We start from the raw sequence: 18,318 nt of genomic DNA, 5'->3' as shown, positions 1-18,318 counted from the left end.
TAGTAAGAAATCAGAATAAACCTTCAGAACACTTCTCCTCCCAACTTTTCTTTCTTTCTCCCACTGAGAATGCAAAAAGACAAATTTGGTATTTTCAATCAGTTTACCACTTTCAAAATAATCTCTCTTCAGTCCACTTAGGGAGAAGGAGTCTCTCCTACCATGCCATGGACACTGCTCCTCAAGAAACAGTTATCTCGTGGTTTTAATTTTCACAAATAGCAGCTGCCTGGAAATCCGCAATTGTCAAGTCCCTCCCACGACTGGGTACTTTTCCCACAACTACCACCATGGGTCAGTTCAGCTTATTGGGGTGCAAGTTTAAGGATGAGCTCTGCTAGTATAGAAACAAAAGATTCTCTTCTTTTCTCTCTAGGAACAGAGGTTTTCTTCTTCTATCCCTGGGGCAAGGTTTCTCATCTCTCTACTCTCTCTCTGTTCAAGCTCCTCATTGGATCACAGCTACTTTGACATCTGCTTGCTTCAACATGGGTGCCTCTACTCATAGCTGTGCTTACAACGCTACATCCCCCAATGCATTCCATGAGTTACGGAGGGGGGAAAAAAAAAACGGATGTATCGAGCATATCTTCATCACAGTCTTACAAGAGAATTTGAGTCCAAGACTAAGGCATCTCCTCAATCTCCTCCCATCTGGGATTTGACTCCTTCACTGACCTCGGTGTCTCCATGTTGTGCTCTTCACGTGACTTCACCTTTCCTTTGTCTCCCCCTCGAGAGAGGATTGATGGCTGCAAGTTTCAGCTGTGCAATGACAGTCAGGATCTCGCCAGGGCCTGCACAGGGCCGTGTGATCTCTGCCAGGCCCCTGCTCTGCCTGCATGGATGTTTGCCAGCCCCGGCCGAGGGCAATTCCAGCTGCGGGGCTGTCTCCACATGGGGCTGCACAACTGCCTCTCTTCTTGGCTGCAGGGTTGCCCACAGTGCCAGCAGGATGGCTCAGCAGCTCACAGCCGGAGCAGGGCCCAGCTCGGCTCAGCCCAAAACTGTGCCGGCCTGGCCCAGCGGCCATGGTTGGAATCAGTAGCGGCCAAATCTCGGGTGGAGCTGGCCAGGTCGCAGCTGAGCCAGCCCAGTGCCCAGTTACCTGGTCAAAGGTTGGAAGCCACAGAACTTTTCCCAGGGTTTGTTTTTAAATGTGATTTCACAGGAGCATTCGGCTCTCTTAGGTGGTTTAACAGGGTGCAAATATTCAAAACTAGCCAGCTGATTGGTTCTGTCAGGTCCAAAGCAAGCTGTTAGCAGTCTTTTTAGAGAATCTCTTCCTGAATTGATGGGTTTTCTCTTACAAATGGTACAACATAAACTCATGAAAACCAGACTTTCTGCTAAAGCTAACAACATTGATCAAGCGCTTGAACAGGGCTATGAATCATGCTTTGGAAACCTGGCAATAGCTCTGCAGAGCCATGAGAGAATTCCCACAAACCCCAAACACAGGCACTATAGTATGAAGAACAACCCTAAGGAAGGAAACACATAGACACTTGGAAGAAGTGAGGAAGTCCAGTCAAGATAACCAAGTCCCCAGCAAATAAATTTCAGGGGTACTTGATAAATGGAAACACAGAACTGATACTGACCTAGTTCTAAACCCCTGAGCTTGTTACTGCGACCAACAATGTACAAAACAGAGCTTCAATTTTTAACACTGAGTCAGGCGCTGAGGAAAACCACACTGGGAGAGTCTCTGGTGACAGGAAGTAAGCACAGGAGGGAGAGCTCCGCAAGGATGAAGTTGCTGTAGTACCCAGCAACACACAGCTTCCAGAGCCTCTGACAACCATGGCTGGGCAACAATGGCTCCCTTGACAGAAACCCCCTCATACCTGAGATTTCATCTGTGCAGCCTTCTCTGGATCCACTGCCAGGACGTGCTGGTAGTGGCGGATGGTGTGCAGCCTGTCCTTGTTCTCAGCACGGACATAGCGCTTCAGGGCCTGCAGGATGCGGTGGGGCTGCAGGACGGGAGCAGGGAACAGGTCACTGGAGCACTGGAGTCAACTCAAACCCGCAGTTGAAAACAGCACTTCAGATGTGAGCCTACTTTGGTGCTGGACAGATCTGTCACATGCACTCATCCTCTGGATTTTTAAAATTTTTTAAAATTAAGCCTGTTTCACCCAGAAAACTTAATTTTAAGTCTGTATGACTCAGAACACCACACCTAATGAACGGTGCCTTACGACACCAAACAAAGCAGAGCTTTCTTCCCCAGGCAGGAAAGAGAGGGAGTCAATTACAGACCCTCTGCTAAGTCTGCAGCACCAACTTCCACAATACAGAAGCCTTCCTAGGAGCCAATTCCCAGCTTCTGCAAGTCACAGGCAATCTTTTCACCAGGCCATTTCCACCTGCCATCGTACCCAATGCTATCCTACTGGAAAAATGAGTTGGGAAGCAACTCACTCGTGGTGGGTCAGCCTGCAGGGCTGCCAGGTAGTTCTCCAGGGCGATGCGACGGCGATCATTCAGCATGGCTTCCACACGAGCCAGGTGAGTCTCCACCAGCTGCTGCTTCTCACTCGCTGCTTCTTTCTCCAGAGATTTCACCATGGCCTGGAAGTGCTAGAACAAAGAAAGTTATCTGTGTGAAACGCACTGTGTCACCAACAACTCCTGAAACTCCTTAGAACTAACAAAGACTGTCAAACTCCATATCCAACCCATTTACAGTTAGGAGAGAAAGGCATGGAGAAATGCTGATGCAGATTTCATCTCTGCAAATTCAGTAATGATAATCTGTCTTCCAAACTTCCTCCACAAGCCATTTCAAAGGTCTGAAGAGTGAAAAGGACCTTGCACATAAAGACCATGTTGAGGTTGGGAGATACAGGTTGTGTTGAAGAACTGATAAATATTAACTCTTTCCCTTGACCCTGCAATATGAAAACAGGATTCATCCCTTCAGCCTGGAGCCACTAATTTGAATTCGCAAAAATTTACAACAGAATTGCATAGGGATTTTTCCATCAGCACACCTTCAGATCCAATCTCGCTGTATTCTTTTAGAAAGGTCATAACCCTCATTTCCAAACCAACCAGAACAGTCCACTAAATCTTATGTTTCAGGAGAGATAATGACAAACTTTTGGATTTGCACATAGTTCTAAACAGGGACTTACACTAAAAATGCAGATGGAAAACTGTATTCAGGATAAAATCCAAAGTGGGCTTAAAAGCTGGAGTCAATCACACAGTTGTATATTGGTTTGAGAGAAATTCACAGAGTTGTCACTGCCAGTAGAGTCTTCCCCTAATGATCCCACACTGCAATCTCTCATTAACTTCACAGTCCAAGTGAACTCTCCTCATAAGGCACAAGATCAGCGTTTTTGCACCAAACCAGCTTCATCTACCATCTAAGCTGTCTGCACTAAGTCTGCCCGAGCAGGAAATGTGCGAGAGCTAGAGCTGACTGTGAACCGGGCTCTGAGGCCAGTGGTTAGTGCAAAACAGGTCAAAGGTTTGAAATTACAATTTGGCTCCACTGTTGCTACGCTGGAGGAGAGAGATCACTTTCTACTAATGTCTGTAAGAAAGGACCTGGCATAGTATCAGATCATCTCTAGTTTTAAGAACAAAGTAAGCAATTGAATCAAACCTCCTCTAAAAGGCAGGTGTTCACAGAGCAAGAAGGCTGCTCCTGCATCTCAGCTGTCTTCTGGCTCTGAATATTGCAACCTCTCTCAGTAACTTTCCCCTTTAGGTCCTTCCACTCTTACCTGGATCAGAGTCTGCCTTTCTGCCTTGGGAAGATTTACAGCCTGGTGCTCCGCTTCCTCCCACTCCTTTTTCACCTGGATAGGGAAAGGACAGAATACATGAACATGACACAAATTTAAATCTTACCTTTATGAGTTGATTCGCCTTCACATGCAGATCCTAGCACAGCCTGGTTGGGTTTTGAAGGCACAAAAGAGTTGTTGCGGGGTTTAAGCCTAGCACTTAATCCCTCTGAGTAACAAGCCAAGCTTCACAGAATCCCAGAAGGGTTTTGGCTGGAAGGCATCTTAAAGCTCATCTTGTTCCACCCCTTTCCGTGAGCAGGTACACCTTCTACTAGACTAAATGGTTCCAAGCTCTGTTCAACCTGGCCTTAAACACTTCCAAGTATGGGAAATCCACAACCTCTCTAGGTAACCTGTGCCAGGGCTTCAGCACCCTCTAAGTATTTCTTCCCAGCATCTAATCTAATTTCTCTTTCCCAATACCAGAAAAATAAAAATCAGACTCCAGTGGTGTGGTCATACTGAAAGAAACACACAGAAGGTTGGACACCGGAAAGCAAGTCACTCCACCACCAATTTTTCCAGTAAAATGGGGGTAGCAACCCAACACACTAACAACAGCACAGCACAAAGCCTGAAGGCTGACACTCACCCGGTCCATGCGGTTGTGGTGCCTGACTTCCAGCTGCTCCTTGGCCTTCTGGAAGCGGGCATGCTCATTGTCATCAGCAGGGGTTTCAAAATAGACATCCACATCATCAGTTGGCACTGCATGAAGAGGGAAGGGTAAGCAGAGCATCAGAAACCGAATCCTGGATTGCAGAGGACAAGGAGAGGAATCTCCATGCCTGCCTAATTAATAGTCTGGCAAGCTGAGCCTACTGAACCACCACCTTTCAGAGTCTGTTTTGGAATCTTTACGGCGCCAATTTCCTGTCCAACATAAGCTCCATCAGCCCAATTGGTAGCGATGACCACAGCTCCCAACACTGTTTGGCCTGTACAGCGCTGAGGTGAGCAGCACTCAGCTCCAGAAACACTGCACCTGGCATGGCAGGACAAAGAACTCCTTTTCCCTTCCCTTCCATGTTGGCTTGGGATGGCTTAAATGACATCCTGTGCATTAGCTGTTCGCTGACAAGCTGGCTCCAGACATCATTAATACGATTAGGGAGTTTGACAATAAATCTGCACAAAACCAGTATTTTACACTTCAAACCTACCTTCCCTACCAGACGCACCATGCAGGACTTACAGGCAATGATATTAGACAAGACAGCAACAGAAGGAGGCTCAGTGTGACAAAGTGACTTGTCCAATACACTGGATGGTTTGTAACTTCAAGACATCCAAATTCAACAAGGGAAAAAACAAAATTTCAGAACTGATAAACTTCAAGCATCTACAGCATCCACATCAGGGGTTCTGTATTCCATATACTGCAGTTCAGAAAGCACTGAAAGTGCTCCTGATACAGTTTTAGGAACTACACATCCCAGAGCCTTTCTGAAAGATCTGCGGCAAACACGATGCACTCTGTTGTTGCCCATTGCCCTTTGCCTGAGGAAAGGCACAAAGGGACAGTTAAGACAACCTGCCATCCATATTAGTTATCTGGATGGGAAAAACTCCAGCATGTCATTAAAGACAGTATGCTTCAGAAAAAAATTACCTGGCACTTCAGCATGAACACTGGGTAAGAGCTCAGCATGCACTACACCCACCAACCTTCCCTCGAACTAGGGGGAAATAATGACAACATACAACACAGGCACTATTGTTGCGTGCAACGGACAATGTCATATCAGTCCCATATTCTGGTCCTGCTCCTGGCATTTCTGAACCAGGCTTGGACACAGAGAACTCTCTTCCCAGCTCCAAATCCTTCTGTAACAGGACAATCTTTTGCACAAAAAGCTCTTAACATCCACATCTTTTCTTTCACGGTCTCAGATCAGCCCAATCTAAAGCACTTGCATGAAGCACATTTCGTAAACAGGATTATGGCTGTATAGTCAGGCTGCCAAGCCCCAGATAACACAAAAAGCCTTTCAAAAGCTTTAATGGTAGCTGAAGTGGAAGTGCTGGAGTTCAACAATAAGATTAATAAGGAGGTTAAAATGTTTTTGGTAGTTTTATCATCTGACATAAAAGCCAGCTGAAATTTGTGCCAAAAACCTTAAGCACTCAAAAACACAGAGACTGAGTTGTGATTTGTATTTCATACCAAGCTGAAAATGGGAATCTGAATTCTATACTACTGGTCTGGTCTTTAATTTCCAAAATTAAAATAGCAAGAAAATGCCTACTATCAGGAGAACAGTAGCCTGCTTTTCAGGACCTGCTGTCAAATGTATGCATGGTAACACAACTGGAGAAAGCAAGGGTTTCCTTAACACATATTCTGATTAAAAAGCCAGTTAGGCAAGAGGTCAGAGACAGCCCCTGGTCCCTGCTATAGATCTGGAGGAGGACAGCTGAGCCCTTAGCAAGAGCTGCAAGTCACCAGCGAGCACAGACAGCATATGGTGAGGGGCACTTTCCCCAGCAACAATCACCCTATGTACCTAGGGAGGCAGAGACAGGAGGAGACTGCTGCAAAGGGACAGACACCAGAACCAAAGGGATAAGCTACAGATGGGTCCTCTATTACCCAAGGGAAGGAAGAGGAGACACCACACGCCAGACAGACAGCGGCCAGCTGCAAAAGGCCAGTGGGAGGCAGGACTTACTCATCATTTTACACACAGCCATACAATACTCCTCTGACTCAAAATTGTTCCTGTTGCCTCCGCAGCCTCCATATATAAAGCGAATGCATTTTCTCTTGTTAGGATCGAAGTACCAACGAGGCATCACAGCCCGGCAGGGCCCTGTCATGGCCTCCTGGGAGCAGACAGCTGTGTGGAGACGGGTGAGAACATGAGCTAGTGAGGAGCACAGGCCTTGCCGAGCGATTTACATGATGCAGAGGTGGCTCTACTTCACCCTTTCCTTTGAGGCACCGGCCTCAGCATTGCTGCTGCACCAACCCAAGGGCTTCTGTCAGTTTTGGGGGGTTCAACATTCCAAAGCATCCATCACAAGTTGGTGAGAGAGATGCCTGCACGTGGTGCTTTGGAGATAGCCAAGCAGCTCACTCTGTCTCTACATGGAGCTCTCATCCGTGAGAGATTTCTCCAGAGCCAGCAGGAATCTGTTCTGCTGATACCACAGCATTATGCCCTGGGTGGTCCAGTGGGAGAGCCTCCACTCTATAAAACCAATGGCAGCATGGAAAGCCAGTCAATTAGGGCTGCTTAAAGCATCAAAGGATGTCCAGTTCATAGCACTCCGCCTGGACAGACACCCCACATCTTACAGGGCAGGTGTAGGAGTAAATGAAAAAGCAGGCTAAAGAAAGGGAGTTATCTCCTGCCAGACTCAAGACACTGAGGTGTTAAGGTTTGAAACATCTATGCACCAAACATTAAAACTTAATGTAGCCATGGCACAGGGTGAGCGAGCAACAGCAGCTGAGCTGTTTTGAGGCAAGAGAGCAGATACAGTGTATAAATTAGCAACTGTTCATGGTACTTCAGGAAAAAAATATGTATACCCCCAAAACAGACACCCCAATCATATTTCTCCAAGCCTCTTACAACACTTGCAGATCTGCAACAGCCCTGTACACGTATGAGTTTAGCCTTGTTTCAGCAAGGAAAATTATCTGCAGCATGCTGGCATTTTACCAAAAAGAGGCGAGAACTGCTGGCAATGATTCAGTGATCTGTAGCTAATTGAATTTCATTCCCTCTCTGCTCCTCCCTCCTCTGCAGACATTTCCACATGCAAAGTGGACATCACATAATGCTGAGGCACCACACTATGAGCCTTCTGCAAGGGCACCTACCAGCACAGTAGATTCTACTACTGCAGAAAGTATACCTTAACACATAATAAAGTTGGGTCAATTGTGCTGGCTGGTTTTCTTTTGTGGAAGAGAAGTGTTTATGCAAGGCAGCACCAATGATTAGATGGCACCTCTGCAGAGTATGTCCCACCACTTTCAGCTACCTCATTTTAAGCTGGTATAAACCACCAGATTTTAAATTTACAGTGCACCCCAAATGGCCCTTGAAGATTTTCCAAAATTTGCAGATATGGCTTTTCTGACTCATCACTGCGCACCTTCATGAGGTGGCACATTCAACATGCCAAACACTGGGCTTCCTGCCAGCAGAACTGCTGTTTACTGCAGAACTGTATCTAGAAACATATGGCCCATGCTCTAGAGAGTTAATTTCAACACTTGAAACAAGCATCATCAGCTTTCCTCTGTTTGCTAACTTATCTGGCAAATAAAACTTCCAAGTGGCACTTATTGACTTGATCAAAACTCCATCACTAACTGACAGCCAACAGGAATGACCTTAAGGGAGCAAGAGGCCTGTAGTCTAGAATGTGTCTTACATTTCATGTCACTGCTCACTTCTTTTTCAGCCATAGCCTTGTCACTGCTGGGCTCAGTGGGGGTCTCTTCATTGTAGTCGGCAAGCTTGTAGCTGTCATAGTAGTAATCATGGTCTTCCACCACATCCTCCTCCTCTTCCCCTTCATCATCCTCATCCTCATCTTCCTCCACAGCTGTTCCTGTGAAGTCTTCTACACCTGCCTCTGTAGGGAACTCACTGGAGGGACACAGATAAATTAGGGAGTAAAGTTAAGGTTAATCACTTGGAGGTATCAGAGTACTGGTTCTTTCCATCTGTTCCAGAAACATCAAAAATGGGAAAAATAAGTGTACCAACTATTGATTAGCCCATCACTCACAGCAAGGGCACATTCCTCACTACAGACAATCCTGCTGCTGCAGGCAGAGTTTCTCCATGGCTCTGGCTTCATCTGACCTCTTTCCATTTTTCAGTAAGTGAAAGTCTAATCTTGGGGCAAGTTCCTACTGCAGAATCCCAGAACAGTTTGGGCTGGGAAGGACCTTAAAGCCCATCTTGTTCTACCTCCTGTCCTGGGCGTTCCACTGTCCCAGGCTGCTCCAAGTCCCATCCAGCCTGGCCTTGGACACTTTCAGGGATCCAGGGTCAGCCACAGTTTTTCTAGGCAGTCTAGGGCCTCACCATCCTCACAGGGAAGAGCTCCCTTCCAACATCCCATCCAACCCTGCCCTCTGGCAGGATGAAGCCATCCCCCTTAGTCCTGCCCCTGCAGGCTCTTTTCCAAAGACCCTCTCCAGCTCTCTTGGAGCCTGTTTAGGTATTGCAAGGGGCTCTAAGGTCTCCCTGGAGCCACCTCTTCTCGAGCCTCAATGACCCCAACTCTCTGAAGGGATGAAGGGAGAGCAGGTGTTTAGCTCCTCCAATAAAAGGGGCACTGCAAAGTCAATTGTCCTCTTCAGGATCAGAACACTCCTTTAGGCAACTCAGAAGCACAGAAATTTGCTCAATCCTCACAAGGGAGTTACTGTGTGAAATACTCCCAAGCAGCAGCTTCATTGTACAAAGTTGTCATTATCTACACCAGTAAGAATTCTACCTCTTGTAAAGGTCATAGTCTTCATCCTCATCCTCTTCCTCTTTGGACAGAGCCTCATCCACAACCTTAGTCTGAGGACAGCACACATATTCTGTTCCGTGAAACTGGTCTACTCCACAGGGCAGCAGCATCCCATAGCTATGCAGGATCATTCCTTCTGTTAGACAGGCCTGAAAGGGGAGCCCATTCATGTCAGTCCAACATCATGCCCTTCCCTTGGATAAAGTTCAAGTCAGCCTATCAGAGATCCCAAGAATGGCTTAAGTTTTACAGCAAAAACAACAGCATTATATGACCTAAATCTGAACATCAGAGGAAAGTGGATTTGAAACTCATACTGCAAAAAAAAAAACCCCCACAAAACTCCCAGATTCAGAAACATCCAGTACTTCCTGGTGTTAACATTTCACACCCTGACCCCCTGCTGGTTTGTCAACCTGGCAAAACTCAGGGGAAAAAACCAAAACACTTTGTGTGCCAACTCAAGGGATGTGAACTTGAAAGAACCAGAAAGCGTGCTTGCTTTTCTGGGTTGGCCATTTTATTAAACTTTATCTATTAAACTTCATATTGGAGCAAGTGAATAATTGTTCAAATGGACTTTGTGTCAAGATCATTTTGCCATGCTGCAGATGAAAATCAATCAGATAATTCAAGAAAAAGTCAAATGTAAACTATGCTTAGACATTATGTCTATACACTTCTTAAGCTAAGGAAATACTTGGCTTTAAGGTGCCCAGAAAAGAATGAAGAAAAGCTTTATTATACCCATCAGAATCCTTTTGTGCTTTGCTTTGTTACAAGACTGATTTTAAATGAGCCAAATATTACGGGAAAAGTTCTCCAACTACAGTTAAAGTAAATGATTTTCCAATTTGCTAGACATTAACAAGTTTACCCTCAATTAAAAGACAATTCCTCTAGTACAGCTTTGTTTAGACGGATTTTTGCTCACAGGATTTTAAAGAAATAGGAATTTTAAGTGGAGTATCCTTAACCTCATCTGGTTAACAACTGGTTTTGTGTTGCTGTTTCTACAATTGCTGCTTCTACAAAATAGAAAACATGCACATTCCGTCATGATCTTGTTTTTATTACCCCAGATTCAAATAGGAGTGCAGAGTTTTTGCAACAGTTTAGCTAGTCAGATAAAAAAAAAACCACAAAACCACTCCCCCAAAACCATGGGCTGGATTTATTCTGAGAATATAATCCATCTCTTATGTAAAACCTCCACTTTCAGTGCCAACAACACTCAGATTACTCCTAGGCAAGCCCTCCCAACCAAATCCCCAGCAGCACAAGTCACATTAAAACAAAATGTGCAAGAAAAATAGGGACTATCCTATGCCCACTGTATCTCCCAGGAAAGAGAATAGAAAGAGGGATGAACCATTGGTTAAAGAAGTATACCAAGGAGCTGATTTCAATTCCTAGCTCTGTGATATGGATAAGCTATTTAGGACAGTTTTTCATGACAAATAACTCAATTTCTACACAGGGCTTTTAAGTCACTTGAGTACTTTTAAATTTTTATTTCCTTGCTGTCTGCCTCAGTTTACTGAGTGGAACATGGGAATAGCAATACAGAGACAAACAGTGCTATACTCCAACACTACAAGCATCCAAGAATACACACTGCTGTCCCAGTGGCTCCATTACCTCCTTTGCCACAGTGTGCCAGTGCTGGTGGCTTTCACACACATCCATGCGCTCCTTGTGGAAGAACCGGCACTTCTCAGGAACCAGCAGGACGTCACTTACAAACTCACCCACTGAAAAACACAACAGCCACAGTTCACACTCTTCGAGCTTCCAAGAGCAAATAAAGCCTCCATCAGAACACCCTCAAAGTGCACTCTGTGCATGTGTGAGGCAGTTTCAGTTGAACCAGGGAGAAAAAGCAATTTAAGTGGAGCCATTTTGGTGCACCAATACAAGTTTCCCGGTCAATGCAGCAATTAAAGTACTGGGTCTAGCACTGGCAAAACACCAGTGCACCCACCAGAATTATTTACTCATTTTCTGCTGCAAAATAAGGATTAGGAGGAGAGCAAAGCAGGTTCAAAACTTTAAAGGGTATAAAGAAAACTTTAGTAACAAAATTAAAAGAAAAATAGTAAGAAATCAGAATAAACCTTCAGAACACTTCTCCTCCTCCCAACTTTTCTTTCTTTCTCCCACTGAGAATGCAAAAAGACAAATTTGGTATTTTCAATCAGTTTACCACTTTCAAAATAATCTCTCTTCAGTCCACTTAGGGAGAAGGAGTCTCTCTTACCATGCCATGGACACTGCTCCTCAAGAAACAGTTATCTCGTGGTTTTAATTTTCACAAATAGCAGCTGCCTGGAAATCTGCAATTGTCAAGTCCCTCCCACAACTGGGTACTTTTCCCACAACTACCACCATGGGTCAGTTCAGCTTATTGGGGTGCAAGTTTAAGGATGAGCTCTGCTAGTATAGAAACAAAAGATTCTCTTCTTTTCTCTCTAGGAACAGAGGTTTTCTTCTTCTATCCCTGGGGCAAGGTTTCTCATCTCTCTACTCTCTCTCTGTTCAAGCTCCTCATTGGATCACAGCTACTTTGACATCTGCTTGCTTCAACATGGGTGCCTCTACTCATAGCTGTGCTTACAACGCTACATCCCCCAATGCATTCCATGAGTTACAGAGGGGGGAAAAAAAAAATCGGATGTATCGAGCATATCTTCATCACAGTCTTACAAGAGAATTTGAGTCCAAGACTAAGGCATCTCCTCAATCTCCTCCCATCTGGGATTTGACTCCTTCACTGACCTCGGTGTCTCCATGTTGTGCTCTTCACGTGACTTCACCTTTCCTTTGTCTCCCCCTCGAGAGAGGATTGATGGCTGCAAGTTTCAGCTGTGCAATGACAGTCAGGATCTCGCCAGGGCCTGCACAGGGCCGTGTGATCTCTGCCAGGCCCCTGCTCTGCCTGCATGGATGTTTGCCAGCCCCGGTCAAGGGCAATTCCAGCTGCGGGGCTGTCTCCACATGGGGCTGCACAACTGCCTCTCTTCTTGGCTGCAGGGTTGCCCACAGTGCCAGCAGGATGGCTCAGCAGCTCACAGCCGGAGCAGGGCCCAGCTCGGCTCAGCCCAAAACTGTGCCGGCCTGGCCCAGCGGCCATGGTCGGAATCAGTAGCGGCCAAATCTCGGGTGGAGCTGGCCAGGTCGCAGCTGAGCCAGCCCAGTGCCCAGTTACCTGGTCAAAGGTCGGAAGCCACAGAACTTTTCCCAGGGTTTGTTTTCAAATGTGATTTCACAGGAGCATTCGGCTCTCTTAGGTGGTTTAACAGGGTGCAAATATTCAAAACTAGCCAGCTGATTGGTTCTGTCAGGTCCAAAGCAAACTCCCAAAGTCCTTACAGGGAATCACTCCTATAGCTCCTGGATTTTTCCTTAACTAAAAACCAAACTACATTAAACCACGACAATGTGCCTTGAGGGTTTGGTATATTCTTAAATGAGACAAGTCATACCAGCTCTGAAAATTATTTGAGAATCTAAAGAAAAACAGAGTCTCAGGGATTCAAAGGTAAAACCCTGACCATGGGGTGATCCCTAAATCTGAACTGAAAGCAGAGTTTATAGTGGAAGTTAATAAATATTTGTTCTTCCATGAAAGCATTGCCTAAAAAGATTTCATCCAAATCTTTGTGAAGACTGTGTCTACACCAGCACGTTTCAAACTACTTAATCACCTATTTTCAAATGAGTTGCATCATACTATAGTTCCTTCATGCTGTCTGCTGCTGTAACAGCCTGGAAATTTTAATATGCTAAGTGTATTATCTGCGTTTTCAGTATTTGAGCAAGTCTCATTTGGTTTTGTTTTTTTCCAGATGGTTTAATCAAGATCAAGTGCAGCACATTCACTGCCCTAACCAAAATACAGAGGGCTGGAAAATAAAAACTATACAGCCTGAATATCAGAATACAACCAGAGTCAGGAAATACACTACATTCCAGTATCTAGATAACCACAACCTCACCAGCAAGGGAAAACTTTGACACAATCTTCCTGCAAAATCCACATGCTTTTGACGAAGATAGGAGAGAATCTCTGCTGTACAGACTCTACTTTAGTTGGACTTAAAAGTTATTTAGCCTAAATTTCTACCATCACTCAATTTGGTACCAACATGTACGAATTAAGGATCAGAACTAAATGAGCATCACTTCCCGTTCTCACCCTGGACTGTCACTGGAATCCAAACGTGACATTTTCTCCCAGCTGAGCTTTCTCTTTCTTTCTTGCAGATTCAAATGCTGCATTCAGTAATTTTAAAATAAGGAGAGAGCTAGATACTCTCAGATGACCAAAAAAAGATCTTCAGCCCGAGTGTTTCAAAGCAGCATTCCCCTGCACAGATGACCAGAAGCTTTAGGAGTCATTTGTCAAAACTGGAGAAAAGGTTTTAAGTCAAAGACTTCTTCTCGCAGTGTACAGAAAGCAGAATTCTTTGTCCAACCAATCTTTCGCACTATCTTTTCAAAATAAATTTTAAATACTGATTGCATGGCCAATTTTTTTTGCAGCTCCTTACTGTTGATACTAAAAGATCATGGACACACCTACAAAATATGGAGAAGTTAAGTAGTTTAGACTGCCTGATAGTTGAAGACGATGAAATCAAATTACCTTCATTATCCCTTTGCAATTACTTACACTTTAAACTAACAAACACAGACTGTATTTTTCCCATTTTGTTACCTCAAAACAGGCCAGATAGAATTTTGAGTTAATATCTATCATCAAAAGTTTAAATGCTTCTGGTAAGAAAAGTAAAACTGAGCAAATTTTAAAACCAAGAGACTGTGGTTCTGGGGGTTGAGGCAGAAGACTGATGGATTCTTCTCTTCACCTTCAAAGTACAAAGGAGTTTTCCTTGGTGGGCAGAGGCAGAGAAGATTGAACAGGGTATGGTGATGGGATCCTACCTCAAAGTACTCTCTGCATTAATGTATCAAGGAAAACACAACCAGAAAAGGAACAAAATCCCACAGTTTGACTATAATCCCAGAGAAATGCCTCATCCATTTACAACAAGCAATTTGTGGAGTGCTAAAGACAAAGAGATTTTATAGATATATGTACTCTAGACTTGCAACTCAGATCTGAAAACCAAAGCTGCCTCACAGGCTGGGGCCTGCAAGTCAGGAACACTGTGAAATACACTAATGATAAACCTGAATAAATAGTTTAATGCTTATCAAATTTTGGGGCAGTGTCAGTAAAATTAGCTTATTTCTCAGCTGAAGAATAGGCTTGTGGGAGGATTATTTCTAAAAGAGATGACTCTTTATAAATCCAGGGATCTTGCTTTCATCCTTATTTCCATCAGAAGGTCTCCCCATGATCTCAGTTGCTTCCCAAACCTCAATTTCCACATCTATAAAGAAAAGCACCTTTCTCCCAGGATGTGCCCACAATAAATTTTATGTTTAATGAAGTGCTTTATGATTGTCTAGTGGAAGGCATTACATAAAATACAAAGTACATGCATGGTTCTGCTGCTTTGCTGGTGTTCTCCCATGTCAATCACACAGTAACCCGAGATACGGACACAAATTATGAAAACTGGTTCCTACTGAATGCTCCCAGCAATCAGACTCTCCCATGACCTCTCACAAGTCTTTTCCAGCAGATAACTGAAAAGAAAGTGAGTCAGCTGAGACTAAGCTCACTGCTAAGAGCACATGTGGGGCAGCACAGTGTCACCCACAACCCACAGGTCAGAAGTTACAAGTTAAGCAGTTAAAACATACTGCCTGATTCAAGTGGGTGGGGAGATTCTGGAAAGCACCATGAAATCCATCACAGTTTATCTCATTCTTTCACAGTTCAAAATGGGGACAGGGGATACAGCTGCAAGCAAAAGGGCCTCTTTGAAACAGTAAAGTTTAAATATAGTTATTGAAACAGAATAGAGATCTCTTGCCAAGACCAAGCAGGAAGCCTGAGCACATTGAGCATTTAAGTCTCCAAGGCAACAAAATATTAAAGCTTCACAAAAATAGGATCAAAGCATTAAATCCCAGTGTCTTTGTGGTACTCAGATACAATAGCCTTCAGGTTTTTATGGCAGTTGCAGAGAGAATGGGGATTTGTTTTTCATGCCAGGCACCATTATTCTACCACAGCTGTTACCAAGCTGTCAATTTGCTCCAGAAAGGCAGAGTTCCATCTTGTGGAAAGAAAAACATTTCAGTGGAATTGTGGAAATGACAACCTGACACAAGACAAGTCTTACAAACTGAGTTGTTTCCTCTGTAAGAATCCAGAAAGCAACTCCTTGCTTCTCCCACAGGAATGCACAACACACCCACAGCACACACTCACCCAGACACTTGTAGGGCACAACGATGTGAGTGTGGTCCTTGCACTGCTTCTTCCCACGCTTGCACCAGCTGTCAATGCTGACAGGCTGGTTGGCTTCTACCACGTTGGTGATCTGAAGGTCTGGGTACATCTGGGGAACAGCACAGATACAGAGGTTTCTCTTCAGAAAGGACAGAGAATGTGAGGAGCGGTTCCTACCATAGTAGTGAGGCTGATTCTCTACACAGGAACAAGTTGCAGTTTACACATGGACATACACTCTGCTCTAGATCAAGTTCAGAAAAGCTGGAGACAAAAAAAACCTCCAGTTGTCTGTCACACAGGGCATCAGAAATAGATTTCTTCTGCTTTGAAGCAGAAGAAATATTTTTCTAATATTCTAATTAATTTTTCTAATATTCTAATATTTTTCTAATATTCTGGCTAATCTGAACATGTCACTGAGAACAGCCGTATTCTACCTAGAATAGGTGTCAGGGTCCATTTTACACAACAGGGAGCAAATACTGGTTAACCAGCTCAGAGGCAGAACATTGGGGTAAAGCCCTGCAAACAGGTCAGGGCAAGAGTCCTCACTGGCACTAAGATGAGAGGTCTGGATTTGCACAGCAGTAGAAGAGGAGCATTTGGGTTTGGAGGAGATGTAGCTGTTTAATTCTTTCTGGAGCAGCAGTCACCAACAAATAGGGTGTAGTAACATCTTCAGACTCTCTCATCACTTGTCAAGTTATGCACCCACCTCCTCAGGTTTCCTCATGCCTGGTCCATTTATGATGTATTAATTTGATCTTTATGCCCTGTTCAAGTTCTTAAGCCCAGACACTGACTTCTATTTAGGCTTCTACCACATGAAAAAAAACGTAGTCCCAGATATACCAGCCTTGTAAAACAGTTTGAAAAATCTTCCAGCCTAGTCATGATACATTCTGTTTCTTTCCCATTTAAAAAAAAAATACATTGCTTGTGGTATTTCTTGTGCCTGCCACTGAAGAGGAGCAATTAAAGACACTGGAAAAGACCAATATGTTACAGTGTATCTGGTACTCACTAGCAGACAATTATACCTTCTTCAATAAAGTCTGAAGAGTTTAAAAATACTGCCAAACTCTGAAAATATTTTTCTAATATTCTGGCTAATCTGAACATGTCACTGAGAACTGCATAGTTGTTCTACCTAGAATACATGTCAGGTTCCATTTCACACAACAGGGAGCAAATACTGGTTAACCAGCTCAGAGGCAGAACATCGGGGTAAGCCCTGCAAACAGACAAGATACCTCTGACTTACAGACCAAGGACCTTCTGTGGCAGTGTGAGCTGATCTGAGGTAGCTTCTAAATCCCACTGCAGTGTCCTCCCTGCTCTTTCTGGACAATAACAGGACAGTGCAGGGAATTGGACTAGGCAAAAGCAAACTCATCTCCTGCAGGGTTAGTTTGCTTCCGAGCAACTAAATTGGAATCCAATTCCTTCACAGTAGTGAAGATTCAGGATTACACAGAAAATCTCACCTCTTGGCAGTATTGCAGAATCTCCTCCTTTCTTCCAAAGCAGCTCTTGGTCCCGGAAGTGTCAGGTTCCCACTTCCCAGTCTGGATGTTCACATGCATATTTAGCTTCCCGCAGAACATGGCAATTTGAGGTTCTGCCACTGCAAACCCTGTCCCAGCATTGGCTGCAAGGGCCTGTGAAGACAAACCAGAACAAAACACCTTGACTGCATTATCTGATCAAAGGCTGAACAACTCAAAGAACCAGAAACCTTCTTGCATCTTCTCAGACAGCTCCTGCTTGATCAGGGTATCAGTGGAGGATATCTTGCAAACTATCTTATAACAACTTGAGATGCTGAGCCCACCCCAAGTTTTCACCAGCAAGGCGTTTGTTTTCCCAAACGCTATTTTTATAATTGAAACAATAGCTCACCAAACCCAAGAATAATTCTCACTGAAAGGCTGCACCTACATAGGCTAAACAAGATGTCTGAAAAACTTACTAAATAACTAATACTAATAACTTTTAGCAAAAGGACCTTGGTGAGGTATTAAGCAGGTATTACTACTACCAATAAAGTAACTGCGTCCCACTGTAAGAATTCTGCTCAGTGTTAAAAGCCACGTGTTCATCCTAGTATCACTGAATATTTGGGATAGAAATACCTAGGATTTTTTGCTCAAACAAATAAAGATAGTTTCTGCTGAATCAGAAAAAACAGCTGTGACAACCAGCTTCTCAAAGTCTGTTGTGTCCCATTCAGTGCACTCTTACGGGGCGTTGTTTCAGATGTGCGTTCTGTGGACTTCCCAGACTGTACCAGCAGACAAGAACCTGACAGGCCAGGTCCACATTTGGAAAACTGCAGACTGATCAATGGAAACAAGGTCAGAGTCCCTTTCTGAAATCTTGCTGGCTAACCAAAAGAGGAAAAGAGGAGTAAATTACATTGCAGACTTTTTTTTTTTCCTGAGAAGACCAAGTGGACGCTAAGAGCTGAACACGCTCTCCTTAAATAACTACTAGCTGTTGTAAAACAGAAAGAAGTACAAGGCACAAAAACCCAGATGAACTCCAAAAGCTATTTAAGGTGTTTAGGGAATGGGAATTCATTTCAACTACTCCAGATAGAAATAGCAATGCACAGAGTCTGCTGGCCTTAAGTTGCTTTTC

General features: G+C 44.2%; 1 protein-coding gene across 1 annotated transcript in view; it reads right to left on the bottom strand.

The window, feature by feature from the left end:
• APLP2 (amyloid beta precursor like protein 2) overlaps positions 1-18,318 on the bottom strand; it is a 49,139-nt gene that overhangs the window by 9,794 nt on the left and 21,027 nt on the right. The window contains 10 exon segments of the mRNA XM_033081494.1: positions 1,851-1,979; positions 2,431-2,589; positions 3,747-3,821; positions 4,405-4,520; positions 6,485-6,652; positions 8,205-8,422; positions 9,282-9,451; positions 10,944-11,056; positions 15,652-15,781; positions 17,163-17,336. Coding sequence (XP_032937385.1) covers positions 1,851-1,979; positions 2,431-2,589; positions 3,747-3,821; positions 4,405-4,520; positions 6,485-6,652; positions 8,205-8,422; positions 9,282-9,451; positions 10,944-11,056; positions 15,652-15,781; positions 17,163-17,336 — 1,452 coding nt within the window.

This window comes from Catharus ustulatus, chromosome 28 (assembly GCF_009819885.2).
Source record: "Catharus ustulatus isolate bCatUst1 chromosome 28, bCatUst1.pri.v2, whole genome shotgun sequence".
NCBI classification, from domain to species: Eukaryota; Metazoa; Chordata; class Aves; order Passeriformes; family Turdidae; genus Catharus; species Catharus ustulatus.
The sequence above is the reverse complement of the archived record's forward strand: the minus strand, read 5'-3'. Positions and strand labels throughout refer to the sequence as shown.